Here is a 14,915-nt window from a genome sequence, read left to right on the forward strand (position 1 = left end):
CAGCTCCCCATAGACGGCGCCAAAATGTTGATGCGAGATTCTGGTTATACTCGTCCTACGACCAGGATATCTGCTCGATCAACTTCACCTCGGTCAGGATCTCTCCTCGTATGCTTTCTTCTCCAAGTATCCCTGCGTTCACAGAAACGAATCAGAGCACGCCGGTTGTTTTCCCGGCGTAAACCCTCCGACACTCAAGTCAGATGTGAAGGTTCTGGGAACGCTTGCCACAGATCTTATGGCTTTTCTGTAATCTCAGTTCTTAGAGTTCTCTTTTTCTTAGTTCAAATAGCAAAAATTCTAACCCTTTTACCTTCGTTGGTTACCTTTTTATAGGCTTCCTCTGAATCCAGATCTTCCGCAGTCCACGCCCGTCATTCTCGCCACTCTCGGGTGTGGACGCCCCATTACCGCCATTGTCGGCGAATGGAGATGACCCTCGTGCCTTAACTCTCGGATAGGAATGCACGTCCTGCCAACTGTCGTTGACTGCGTCTCCTCGCCTCCATGCCTAGCAGGAGTGACCTTATGCCTCTGACAGGAGTTCGGCCTCCCGAATGGCATATTCGTGGACAAACAGAATACTCCTGCTCCTATTCCCCTGCTACTTGGCTCTTGCAGGATACACCTGCTCGCAGGACCCTGCCACCAACCACCTGCTCATCACGTCTGGTCTCCTCGATGTACTTCCCTCAAACATATGCCAAAAAAAATGTTCATAAGACTGCACAAAACCACCCAAAACAAAGAGAATAAATCAATCAAGGGCATAAACAGATTGAACAAAAAGGGGCAAGATCAGAGAAGAAACTGACCCACAACACTGGATCCTCCTGAGCCTAGCGTCATCGTTGCGGTTTTGATGATGTGTTAGCTGAGATCTGACCAAAATTTTGACAGTGAGCTTGCGGGTGAGTGTGAGGGGAACGAGCTTCGTGGGTAAGACTGAGAGAGATAGAGCGGGTGAGTCAGAGAGGGGGTGACTGAGAGGAGGGATAAGAATTAGAGAGACAGAGCGGGTGAGTTAGAGAGGGGGTGAGTGAGGGGATGGATAATAATTTAGATTTTTTAATTTCTTTTCATTAGCTTTTATTATTTTTTTAATGGTAAAATTTGTTTTTAATTTTTAAATCTAAAACTTTGAAACGGCAGAGGAAACATGCGTTTCTGGCTTCGTTATGTTCTCGTGGTGGCCGAATATCATTTTCCTAAAACAAAATGTCGACTCAAAACAAATCTTTCAACTTTCTACAAAGACGTGAAGCAAAATTCGATCAAATGGCTGCAGCTTCATCATCATCTTCACCATCTGCTTCTAACAAACCCACAAATTTCAGTCAAAAGCTCTTCATAATCTCTCTTCTTCTCCTCTCCTTCTCGCTTTTCCTCGTCGTTTTGTCATTCAAACCTAAACAACAACCCCATTTGGCTTACGAGCCAAATAATAAATATAATACTAACCACTTATTACACAGACCCAAATGGCTCGATATTATCCAAAAACACATCAAGGGTCACAAAATTAAAGTTGGTTTAGTAAATATAAACCATGATGATGATGATGATGATGAGTATCATAGCGTACGTGGTGACATGCATGTTGAAACTGTTCACGTACGTTTCGACCATGTGGGTGAGGATAAAAAGTGGGAAGACTTTTTCCCGGAGTGGATTGATGAAGATCACAAGTGGGCCCCACCGGCGTGCCCGCAGATGCCCATGCCGGCGCAGGATTACCGGTACCTCGACGTGATAGTGGCTAGGGTTCCCTGCCGAGGAGATGAGGATGCAGGTGGTGGGATGAGGGATGTGTTTAGGTTGCAAGTGAATCTCGTGGTGGCGAATCTAGCGGTGGAGAGTGGGTGGGTGAAACCTGATGTTGATCGGGCGGTGTACGTTGTCTTTGTGGGTTCTTGTGGGGCCATGGTGGAGATGTTCAGGTGTGATGATCTTGTGGAGCATGCAGGGGATTACTGGGTCTATAAGCCTGACTTGAGGCGATTGAAACATAAAGTATTGATGCCTGTTGGGTCATGCCAAATTGCTCCTGCTTTTGCTCAAACAGGTGAGTTTTGCTTCTTCTTTTTTTTTTTTTTTTTGCCCTGGTTTTTCGAAAATATTTTGTTTGTGTTTTAGATAGTGAGTAGTTTGGAAACAGAAGAAAAGCTAGTGATCACTTGAAGAAGGAAATCCCAAGTACAATTTTCTAACCAAATGTGACTTAAAATTTCATAAAAATCTTTTTGAATTTGTGGTTGTTGTTCTTGTCTGCTTAGTATTTTTAGTAAAGTTACCATATTTCTTGATTATTTACGAAGTTGTATTTAAGCTCTTATTGTCATTCTTTTTCCCCCTACTTTAATGGTCGCTTATATAGGCGAATCTATGGTGAGAACGAAAATATTATGATTTTAATCGATATATGTTTTGGAGTTTATTCTAGAGGATAGAGTCTTAAATTTTAATGAAAGCTTGTTGCATATAAAAAAATATAAAATGTTCACAAGAAATGGATGCAGGAGATTTTATTTAAGTTTTCTTCGGAAATTTGAGGTGTTCCGAAGGAAAAAAAAAAAAAGGGTTAGTGGGTGATTTATCTGGTCATGGTGGGTCTTTAATTTACTGCTTTCTTTAGTTTCAAGTTTTAGTAAATTATTCGTTCAGCATTAATAAATGAGACAAATCCAAATTAAATATGTAAAACTCGTGCTTAGGTGTGATTGGTTTAAATTTGACCTATTCTTCAATTTTGATATCCTTAAAGAGTTGTAATAATCTACAGATACAGAATATATACAGCCAGCAGTCATGATTCTGATTGTGTGAAAATTTGGCAAGGCATCAAAATTTGGTAAATCAGAGAATTGCACTTTCAATTTCCGTGAAAGTATTACGTAATTCGGACGCCACGACTTCTTCAAAACCTTCATATGTAATTCATTTTTCTTAATTTTCCAAAATTAACCTGAAATTAATATTTGAGTGTTTTTATTTTGATTTACAGGCAAAGAAATATGGAGATATTTTATGTCACAAGCGAGACTAGCAAAACTGAACTACACAACGTACCATCAAAGAAAAGCTTATGTAACAGTTCTACATTCATCAGAAGCTTATGTATGTGGTGCAATAGCTTTAGCGCAAAGCATAATCCAAAAAAACTCGACGAGAGATCTCGTTCTCCTTCATGATAAATCAATAAGTGGCAAGTCTCTCCGTGGCCTGAGAGCTGCCGGATGGAAAACCAAGTGGATTTCGCGCATACGGAGCCCCTTTGCCAAGAAAGATTCATACAATGAGTGGAATTATAGCAAGCTTAGAGTATGGCAACTCATTGAATATGATAAAATTATCTTCATTGATTCTGATCTTTTAGTACTCAAAAACATCGATGAGTTCTTCTTTTACCCTGAATTATCAGCAGCAGGTAATGACAAAGTGTTGTTCAACTCTGGGGTGATGGTGATGGAGCCATCATTGTGCAAGTTTGAAGATTTGATGTTGAAATCCTTTAAGGTTTCGTCGTACAATGGGGGCGACCAGGGGTTTCTTAATGAAGTGTTCACATGGTGGCATAGGTTGCCTAAGAGAATAAACCATTTGAAGGTGTTTTCAAAGCAAGACGATAAGGAACATCAAGTGGGTGATGGTCTTTATGCAATTCATTATCTGGGGTTAAAGCCATGGATGTGTTACAAGGACTATGATTGCAATTGGGACATGGTGAGTCGCCAGATATTTGCCAGTGATTCAGCTCATAAGAAATGGTGGCAAGTTTATGACGCAATGCCTAAGAAATTGCAACAGTACTGTGCATTAACAAAGCATATGGATAAAAGGGTTAAGAAATGGAGAAGAATTGCTGAGAATGCAAGTCTGGCTAATGGGCACTGGAAGATTAAGCCGAAAGATCCTAGGCAATATCATATTGTTGATAACAAATGAAGGGCGATCGAAATTTTTAAATTTTTTTAATATAGCAGCATTTATTTATGTTGTTTGTTCTGATCAAGAAAACTGGAAGCAAAGAAATACAACAATACAAGATTGAGTAGCAAAATTTCATAATTGTCTGGTTTGGTAACTTGAAAAGTTCAGGACACGGACAACAAAATCAGGCTATCAAATTTCTTGCAAAATGCATTACACATTAATTTGAGGACCAGTTTCGTATTTGTTTCCACTAACAAATATTTGATTTCCCACTAGTTCTGCAATTGGTTTCTCGGGATTTAATAGATGAACTAAACTAAGGCACTGTTTTTTTTTTTATCTGAAATCTGAATTTAACTTTTTTTTTTCAGACAATTGTTCATTTTAGGTTTTTTTTAACTTATCACTTATTTTCAGACAATTTTATCTGAATTTAAAAAGTAGAAAAAGTTCACTTTTATTTGAAGTATTAAGTTTAAATGAAAATTTTTAATTTCAAATCTCAAAATTACCCTTAACAATTCATTTATTCCAATTTTATGTATAAACCTAATATTTTTGTATTATTTTTGAAGTTATTTTTTAATTGCTTTAAATTTTTATTCACATGATAACATTAGATAAACTGAAATCTTGAACAAATCAAACTATGTTCATTGTGATGAATCAGAAATAAAATAACAATGTTGACTTTGTAATAAAATTTGATGTTATAATTACATCTTTTAATAAAAAATTAAATTAAGATCAACAATAATATTTTTTTTAATGCTACCAAACTAATCAACCTGTGAAAATTATAAATTGTGAAGAACAAATATATACACCACTTAAAAGGATTTATGTCAAACTACTAGCTTTTAAATTTTTCTCTTCAGATGTTGAAAGAAAAAAAAAACAAACATATCATTCGGAAATTTTTATTCAAACCTATTTAGACTTCAGCTAAATTAAGATCTATTCAGATCTCAAATTAAAAAAAAAAAAAAAAAAAGAATCGCAACCTAAGCCTTGGATTTCTTCCCTTTGGCTTCAGGAGCTGGCTTGGCCTTGAAAGGCCTGAAAGCCTTTCCACCCATGAAAGACTGTCCTCCCCTAAGAGTTCTCCCAGGAAATCTTTTCCTCTTGCACTTCGACACCATCTTCCTTCTGGTAGTCTTCGAGGATATAGCAACAAGTGAACGTATTATTTTGTCTGCTCATTGCCCTGCAGCAGTGCAAAATACAGAAGACAAATCATGAGTTTGACACATACATACATATAATTATGTCATCAAACCATTATAATAATTAAATATATTTGTCTAACTGATTAATTTGTTGGGAAAGCAATGTTTTCAGCCAAAAAGGAATTACGTAAATGGCTTAGCAGAGCAGGAATTAGGATAGGCACATGCTTTTTTAATCTGTTATCTATATTTTCATTATCTTGTGATTAGGTATTGGGTCATTTTTATTATCATTATTATTATTTTTTGCGAGTCTTGTATTTGTAAAGAGAATGAATGGGGGAAAGCACAAGTTTGAGAGAGCTCTTGTGAGACTAAACTGTTGGGGGTTGAGATTGTGGTTTCATCTCGTTTTGCTTATCACATAAATTTTTCTAATCCTAGCAAATAATCATTCAACGAGGTTTTTATTTTTATTTTATTTTTTTAATAAAATTTTCTTTTGCAGTAAAAATTTTTATTATTTTGAATAGTAATATGTATTTGTATTTGAAACATCTATAAATTTTATTCTATATGTGAAATTTTATGAATCAAATGAACTTGTATTACAAATGAATTTGATTTTACTTTGAATTTTCCGTTAAATATCAAATTGATTTTTTTTCAAGCCAAAGTGTATTTTGTCATCAAAAAAAGAAGAAACCAGTTCCTTTTTCATGTTTGATTTCCAGTTGTAACCAAACAACGGAATCTCATTCCTCTTCTTAATTATTCCATTTGTTTCTCCTTCTATTTCTCTATTCTTTGATAGAGCCCCCAAAATTCTGCCATACTTATGTAGCTTTTTATATGAGAAGTAAAGTCTCATTTGAAAAGTCTTATAGTTATGCTTTAATAATAATCTGTTTTCTGAACCAAACACCATCGGTAGATGTTATTCATGATCATACCTCAACGATCATGGTAGCAAGATACATATATACATACATACATACATACATACATACATACATACATACATACATACATACATACATACATATATTGTAAATGGGCATCAACAAAATGAATAATCACTTTTAGTCCTTAAAAAAAAAGATATGCAAAAATATCTTAACACTCATGAATAGGTATTTGTTCATATTACTATTTATTATGCACATTTTGAGAGAAGCAAAAGAATTTGTTCCGCCAAAATGGCCGGATAAGTGTGCACTTAACGAATGCACTGCAATCGCATTAAGTTACAAGCACAAGTTATGTGATAATTATTCGGATATAATGTTACAGGTTTTCAAGGCATTTCAAAAAAAATTTTTGCAGCTAGGTTTATACATAAAATTGGGAAGTTTCCAAACTAGCTACACTTTCTAGGAAAGTAGATGCCTTAGCTCTGAACCAATCAATGAATCATCATCCTAGTGTAGCTAATGAGGTTTGTGCTCTTTGTTCTAACTTGTCTCATACAGCACAGAATTGTCCATCATTACTAGCCTATCAAGAGGCTTATTCTGAGCAGGTACATGCCTTACAATCATATGAGAAAACCCCCAATAATCCATATTCACCCACATATAATCCTAATTGGAGGAATCACCCTAATTTTTCTTGGAAACAAAATCAACCTTTGTCAAACCAAGGAGGACAACAGTTGAACATGCCCAATCAACAATTTGTCCCTCCTAACCAAGTACATCCTCCTGCCCAACAACCTATGTCTCAATTTGTTGCACCTCAACAAAGAAAGCCTTCTTTAGAGGATACACTTCAAAGTTTCATTCAGTCAACCCAACAAGCTTTTCAGTCAAACACTCAAGCTATTCTAAAGCTTGAACATCAATTGGGTCAATTAGCAACTACTGTAGCTGAGAGAGAAAAAGGAAAATTTCCAAGTCAACCAATTCCTAATCCCAAAGGAGTGCACGAAGTTGGATCGAGTTCAAGCCATCAACAGGAAGAAGCAAAATCTGTTATGACCTTGAGAAGAGGAAAATTATTTGACAACGAAGTAGAGGTTCAAACAAGGAAGACATCTGAGCCTACTTCTTCAGATCCAGTTCCATCACGAGACTCATCACCAAATGATCTAAAAGAGAGTGGCCCACCAGCTTACATTCCTAAGGCTCATTTTCCTCAAAGGTTAACAAAGGTAAAGAAAGGGACTTCAACAGGTGAGATTATGGAAATCTTCAAACAGGTAAGTATAAACATCCCTTTACTCGATGCCATTAAGCAAGTTCCTTCCTATGCCAAGTTTTTGAAAGATTTATGCACTAAAAAGAGAAATTTACATGTCACTAAAAAGACGTTTTTAACTGAACAAACTAGCAATTTACTTCAATGTAAAATGCCACCAAAATTTAAGGATCCTGGTTCTCCTACTATCTCATGTGTTATAGGGAACAAATTTTTTAATAAAGCATTATTGGATTTGGGTGCTAGTGTTAATCTCTTACCTTCTTCTGTTTACATGCAACTTGGATTAGGTGAGTTAAAGCCAACTTCTATTATTTTGCAACTTGCGGATAGGTCAATGAAAATACCTCGTGGTATTATAGAGGATGTGTTGATACAGATTGATAAATTTTATTATCCTGTTGATTTTATTGTTATTGATACTCAGCATGTACAGGATCCTAAGAAACACACCCCAGTTATTCTAGGTCGTCCTTTCTTAGCTACAGCTGATGCTCTTATTAATTGCAGGAATGGAAACATGCAGCTATCTTTTGGTAATATGACCATGGAATTGAATATTTTTAATGTTACCAAGCAGCCACAAGAAGAAGATGAATTTGTTGAAGCGAATATGATAGAGGAATTAGTAGAAGATTCATTCATTTCTAATCATAATGATGATCCATTAGAGGCATGTCTAACTCATTCTGATTTATCTTTTAATGATGACAGTGCAATTGCAGAAATCAGCGCTTTACTTGATGCACCTCTAATTACGGACACAACTAAATGGAAGACAAAGTCAGAATTACTGCCTCATTCTGATAAGAAAATTGGCCCATCTGCGGAGGCACCACCAAAATTGGAACTCAAAGCACTGCCTGACACTTTGGAATATGCATTCTTGGGAGAATCTGACACTCTACCTGTTATTATTTCTTCTTCCCTCGATCTTGAGCAAAAAGGTAAGTTGTTAGGTATTCTAAAAGAGCATAAGGAGGCAATAGGATGGACCATTGCTGATATTAAAAGTATTAATCCAGTAGATTGCATGCATAGTATTCATCTTGAAGAAAATGCTAAACCTATTAGGGAGATGCAACGTAGGCTAAATCCTAACATGAAAGAAGTGGTAAGAGCTGAAGTAATCAAATTATTAGATGCAGGAATTATTTATCCTATTTCAGATAGCTCTTGGGTTAGCCCTGTACAAGTTGTTCTTAAGAAATCTGGTGTTACAGTAGTTACTAATGCTAATAATGAATTAATTCCCACTAGAGTAACTACAGGTTGGCGTGTTTGCATTGATTATAGAAAATTGAATTCATTCACAAGAAAAGATCATTTTCCTCTTCCATTTATTGATCAAATGCTTGATAGACTTACAGGTCATGATTTTTATTGTTTTCTAGATGGATATTTAGGTTATAATCAGATCCCTATAGCTCCAGAGGACTAGGAGAAAACTACTTTTACTTGTCCATTTGGAACTTTTGCATATATGAGAAAGTCATTTGGTTTATGCAATGCGCCTGCTACTTTTCAAAGATGCATGCTTAGCATTTTTTCTGATATGGTTGAGAGATTTCTTGAAGTATTTATGGATGATTTTTCTGTTTATGGAGATTCTTTTAATGAATGTTTGCAGCATCTAACATTAGTTTTGCAGAGATGTAAAGAAAAGAACTTGGTTCTAAATTGGGAAAAGTGTCACTTCATGGTAAAACAAGGTATTGTTCTTGGTCATATAATTTCCAGCAAAGGTATAGAAGTCGACAAAGCTAAGGTGGATTTAATTTCTAATCTTCCACATCCCAAATCCGTAAAAGAAGTAAGATCTTTCCTTGGACATGCTGGTTTTTATAGAAGATTCATTAAAGATTTTAGTAAAATTTCTAGACCCTTATGCAATTTACTTGTTAAGGATGTACCTTTTATCTTTGATGAATCTTGTCTTGATGCTTTTGCAAAGCTTAAGAAATTGTTGACTTCTTCACCTATCATTCAGCCACCTAATTGGGATTTGCCTTTTGAAATTATGTGTGATGCATCTGATTATGCTGTAGGAGCAGTTTTAGGACAAAGATTAGATCGTGTGCCTTATGTGATTTATTATGCAAGTATGACACTCAATGATGCACAGTTGAACTATTCAACTACAGAAAAAGAAATGCTAGCTATGGTGTTTGCACTTGATAAATTCAGATCTTATCTTATAGGTTGTAAAGTGATTGTTTTTACTGATCATGCTGCTTTAAAATATTTGCTTACTAAGAAAGATGCTAAGGCAAGATTGATTCGTTGGGTGTTGCTTTTACAATAATTTGACATTGAATTTAGAGATAAAAAAGGTTCTGAAAATGTTGTGGCGGATCATTTATCTCGCCTTGATCTTAAATTTATTCCAGAATCTTTACCTTTGAATGAGTCTTTCCCAGATGAGCAACTTATGAGTGTAAATGTTGTACCATGGTTTGCTAATATAGTTAATTACCTTGCTACAGGTCAAATCCCAGAGCACTGGACTAAGCAAGATAGAACAAAGTTCTTATCTAAAGTGAAAGACTTCTTTTGGGATGATCCCTATTTATTTAAATATTGTGCTGATCAGATTATTAGGCGATGTGTTCCCGATAATGAAATTCAAAGTGTTATCTCATTTTTCCATGAACAAGCTTGTGGAGGCCACTTTAGTGCTAAAAAGACAGCAACAAAAATTTTACAGTGTGGTTTTTATTGGCCTACTCTTTTTCATGACGCTTATATTTTCTGTTCTTTGTGTGATAGGTGCCAACGTATGGGTAGCATTTCAAAGAGGAACATGATGCCACTCAATCCTATTCTTGTGGTTGAGATCTTCGATGTATGGGGTATTGATTTCATGGGACCTTTCCCTCCATCTTTTGGTTATCAGTATATATTGGTTGCAGTAGACTATGTGTCGAAGTGGGTTGAAGCTATTCCGTGCAAAACCAATGATCATAAGGTTGTAGTGAAATTCTTGAAGAGTAATATTCTATCTCGTTTTGGTTTCCCTAGAACAATCATTAGTGATGGTGGCACCCATTTTTGCAATAAACCTTTCAAAACTCTTTTGGACAAATATTCCATTACACATAAGATTGCCACCCCATACCATCCTCAAACCAGTGGCCAAGTAGAGATTTCTAATAGAGAGATCAAACAGATTCTAGAGAAAACAGTTAGGCCAGATATAAAGGATTGGTCTTTGAGACTTGATGATGCATTGTGGGCATATAGGACTGCTTTTAAAACACTAATTGGGATGTCACCTTATCGACTTGTGTATGGAAAAGCATGTCATCTGCCAGTAGAGTTGGAGCATCGTGCATATTGGGCGATCAAGAAATTCAATTTTGACATGCAGCAGGCTGGATCCAAGAGAAGATTACAACTAGCAGAACTTGAAGAGATCAGGAATGATGCATATGAGAATGCCAAGATTTATAAACAGCGAATGAAAGTCTTTCATGACAAACACATTTTGAGAAAAGCCTTTACATCATGTCAGAAAGTACTTTTATATAATTCCCGATTGCATCTCTTTCCAGGTAAGTTACGTTCTCGATGGTCTGGTCCTTTTATAGTTCGTACTGTCTTCCCTTATGGAGCAATTGAGATTGAAAACCCTAAAAATGGTGATTTATTTAAGGTCAATGGGCAAAGATTAAAACCATTTTTAGAGTTAAGAACACCAGAAGTTGAGGAGATACTTTTAGATGATCCTGTTTATCAGGATTAATTAAGTCCATCTTTGCACTCTTGTTTTATTTTAATAGTAGGTTTTCTTTTCTAGTATTTTTCTTTTCTAATGTTTTCTTTTTAGTTGTCATTTTTTTTAAGCTTTCACAGCCCATCCAGGTGTGTTCTCTCCAACTTTCTTTTTATTATTTATTATTATTATTATTATTTCTTTCATTTGTTTGCATGCATATCTTTTGTTTGTGAAACATTGAGGACAATGTTCCGAATAAGTTTGGGGGTGGGAATAGTGTATGTTTTGTTTGTTAAAAAAAAACCCAAAAAAAAATTGAAATTTTTTAAAAAAAATTTTGTTGTTTTTTGTTTTTATGTGAAAAGCCAATGATAAAAATTTGATTGACAATGAATATGGTTTTTAGAAAGGGTTGAATATTATCTTAGTTTATACTTGATTCTTGTGTTAGTTCCTCTTGATTGAGATTCTTTAGACCATGAGCACTAATATCAGTTCTTTCATAATTTTGACTTGAAATTTGAGATTGACGCAGCCTGAGTTGAGAATTTTAGATAGAGTAAATGACTGTTTGTCTTGATTCTTATCTCCACAATACAAAATAGTATACACGGGCACCAAAGTCAGAAATAGCTACCTATAACCCTTAAGAGTGAAGCTATCCTTGAGTAATTTGGGCCTATGTACCACAAGTATGTAGAGGATAATCTACCATGAGAAGAAGGCTACCTTAAGGGGTAGAGTGAAAGCTCCTGACTATGGTTGAGGAAAAAAAAAAGAAAAAAAATCAAATCAAGTGCATGTGCTGAAAAAAAATCAAAAGAAAATGCACGTAAAAGCTTGTGTGAGAAAAAAATTGGAGATCAAGATGATAAGATTAGTTTGACCTACTCTGTTCTTTGTTTGAGGCGAAGGCTGTTGATATTGAGGATTTTGGGAATGGATTTGATTGAATTGATTTCACACACACACTACAAGAATCGAAAGAGAGGTGGGATTGACTATTGAATTAAAGTTAGAACTTTGCTAATATTTGAAATTTTCTTTGAGCTATATAATTTTTGCATTATTTGAGGCTATTTTTCATGGTTTATTTAAAGTTTTTCGTTCTTTTGATTTAATTTTATTTATTTATTTTTTTTTTAAATGATGTTTGTGGGTATCATCACTGAAGCCCTCACGAGACTACAACTCGTCCACTAGGGCCACCTAGGGATTTAAAGGCTTGTTGCATATGCTAAATGCAATCGCGATTACCTGCAAAAGTGGTTTAGTTAGGATTTACTTTTTGTTTTGTTATTTTTGTTTTTGTTTTGTTTTTGTTTTGTTTGTTTTAGTTTTGCTCGAGGACCAGCAAAATCTAAGTTTGGGGGTATTAAATTAAAAAAAAAAAAGAAAATTAAACCAATTAAACTAAGGAAGCAATTAAAATAAAGGAGAATTCAATAAGATAAGAATTACCAAGGTTTCAGAATCCACCACTATTCAACTAGTAATTATCTAATTATTAATTAATCCCCAATTTTAGAGTGACAACTCGAAATCAATCTATGTCATCTCATGGATATAACAATTAAGCCCAAGTAATTAAATCTAATGTAGGTTCTTTTTCTGCTTAATAATATGACATCTAAGAATCTCATGTAAACATATTGAATAACAAAGAGTCAAAGTTTCCTAAGCACTCCATGTAAACAATTTAATGAAAGACATAAAATCAAAGATAATCATGTATAAACTTTATAGATCCAAGCATAGAATTAATCGAATATTAATCTTAACAATCAATAATGCATGACAGAATTGATGAAAAGATTTTATTAACATCCAATTAATCATGTGAAATAAAAACCATAATCATCAAAGAACATATATAGGGAATTAATTAAATAAAAAGATAATTATTTTATTGAATAGGGTTTCATCCTTAACCTCAGTGTAAGAAAATTAGCTAGACATACTTGAATTGGGAGCCACAAAATAAATAAATTCAGCCATGGGGAAGCCGAATTGCTGCAGATTTTCTTCTGTCTTGAATCCTTGCGTCTGCAGTTCTGGAATTCTCCCTTCCTGGTGGCTCTCCCTCTTCTCCAAAAGCCACAACTCCCTTTTATAATCTTTGAAATGGGCCCCATTTCTTAAATCCTAAAGCCACAAGGCTTGCCCTTTTATTTGCTTGGCCACGTAATTGAAAACTATAAAAGCCAAAAGCTATTGATTTCCTTCCTTTATTCTACTTTGACTTTCCATTCAAAGCTTTAATTAAAAGCTTTGTTTAATGTGCTGCCCACTTTAGCTTTAACCTTCTTCTTTGTTTGCACGAACATGGAGAATTCAATTTATTGGCTTCGGTTTCTTCGAACAAAATTTCTTGCACATCTCCTTAATTACTTCCACAAATTGATTTGATCTTCAATGCTATCCAATTGTTATTCTTTACGTACTTTTCATCCATAATCTCTAATTAATTTCCTATGTAATAAAATAATTCAATTAATTAAAAATAATAAATAAACATAACTAGCAATTATATAATAAATGGTAAAATATGTATGTATTATATGCTCATCAGTAGGTGAGTGACGTTGCTTCAAAGATCAAATTTTTGGCCTGCAGCACCGGACCACAGCAGTTGTCCTTGAGCATGGTTTGAATGCAAAAGGTGTTAAAGATTGGTAACATCATGTTGCTAACATGTCTACCGATATGTATGGCTTGGATTAAATCCTAACGGTTATGTTAAGTTTATGTTGATTTTTCATTTGGTAGTCATTCGGCTGATCAAATTACGTTTATGTTAGCTGTGGTACATTAGCATCTTCTTCGACTCTATTTACTGGCTTTGAGTGGCGATTCATGCTAGTTTCTTTAAAACCAATTACACCAATCACAAGACTACATTCATTTGGCTTTTAAGCTGGGTGAAGTAGTTGGCCGTGGGTGTCTTTCTTTCCATTTCTCAAAACTTTATCTTTTAAAGAGAAGAGTTGACACCTAGTAACTAGCCTTCTCAATACACATAAAATAGATACATAAAACCAAGGAAGGTTGAACAACAGAGTAGAGTAAAAGGTGTATGGAAGTACATGAAGATCTAAGCAAGCAGATAGCAGGAGATTTATTGGCCTTTATAGACAGAAACTTCTAAGGTGGGCTTCAACCTTGCTTTCACGCGTTAATTATATTATTTGGATTTAAAATTCTTTGGTTAGTTAATTAGTTTTTCCCATTGCTCTGTACTCTTCATGTTCTGATGTTCAATTACAAATTCATGAAACCACTGATTTGCTGATTTCCTCTGTGGTTGATAATTTCACATGTCTAACTGATTGGTGGGCATGCATGCATATGCTACCGAGATTTTAAGGCGATATTTCTTACCAGAGGAATTACGTACATGAGGGCAGTGCAGAGCAGGAATTGGCTTATTTTCATTTGTGCTTGTATTCTAGAGGGTTATTGTGAGGAGACAGGTGGTGTTCTTTATATATATACACTTGTTTTCAACACATATATAGTGGATACCAGCATCACCACCCGTGGACATATCATGTAAATCTTTGTGCCCTGCGTGTGCTTTTTGTGTTGTTGATCCTTTCCTTGCTGTTTGATTGATTGCATTAGCGGTTTAATTGGACATTGTTGCTTCTAGCTAGAAGTTATTGGGTTCACTTCAGTACACCAAATTTTTGATAAAACAATTAGCACTGGATATATAGCTAGAAGGAATAATATTAATATATCAAAGCTTGCATGAAGTGAGGTACTGAGTTATATCATTCACAGATAGTATCTGATTTAGAACAAGAAAGCAATTAATTTTCCTCCCGACAATTCCCACTGTGTGAAAAACATAGAGATGGATTTTGGCCAACACTAATTCTATCTCATTAATC

General features: G+C 35.0%; 2 protein-coding genes across 2 annotated transcripts; both read left to right on the forward strand.

The window, feature by feature from the left end:
• Window positions 1-757: 757 nt before the first annotated feature.
• LOC102628408 (putative UDP-glucuronate:xylan alpha-glucuronosyltransferase 4) lies at window positions 758-4,370 on the forward strand. Its single transcript, XM_006471905.4, has 2 exons — window positions 758-2,065; window positions 3,005-4,370. The coding sequence occupies exons 1-2, from the start codon at window positions 1,219-1,221 to the stop codon at window positions 3,943-3,945; spliced, it is 1,788 nt and encodes a 595-aa protein (XP_006471968.3). The 5' UTR covers window positions 758-1,218; the 3' UTR covers window positions 3,946-4,370.
• Window positions 4,371-6,510: 2,140 nt separating this feature from the next.
• LOC127902397 (uncharacterized) lies at window positions 6,511-11,046 on the forward strand. The gene is made up of 6 exons (XM_052441305.1): window positions 6,511-8,248; window positions 9,350-9,403; window positions 9,503-9,570; window positions 9,788-9,840; window positions 10,071-10,630; window positions 10,856-11,046. Exons 1-6 carry the CDS (start codon window positions 6,511-6,513, stop codon window positions 11,044-11,046), a joined length of 2,664 nt encoding a protein of 887 aa, XP_052297265.1.
• The last annotated feature ends 3,869 nt before the right edge of the window (window positions 11,047-14,915 follow it).

Source organism: Citrus sinensis, chromosome 5, assembly GCF_022201045.2.
Source record: "Citrus sinensis cultivar Valencia sweet orange chromosome 5, DVS_A1.0, whole genome shotgun sequence".
Lineage (NCBI taxonomy): Eukaryota > Viridiplantae > Streptophyta > Magnoliopsida > Sapindales > Rutaceae > Citrus > Citrus sinensis.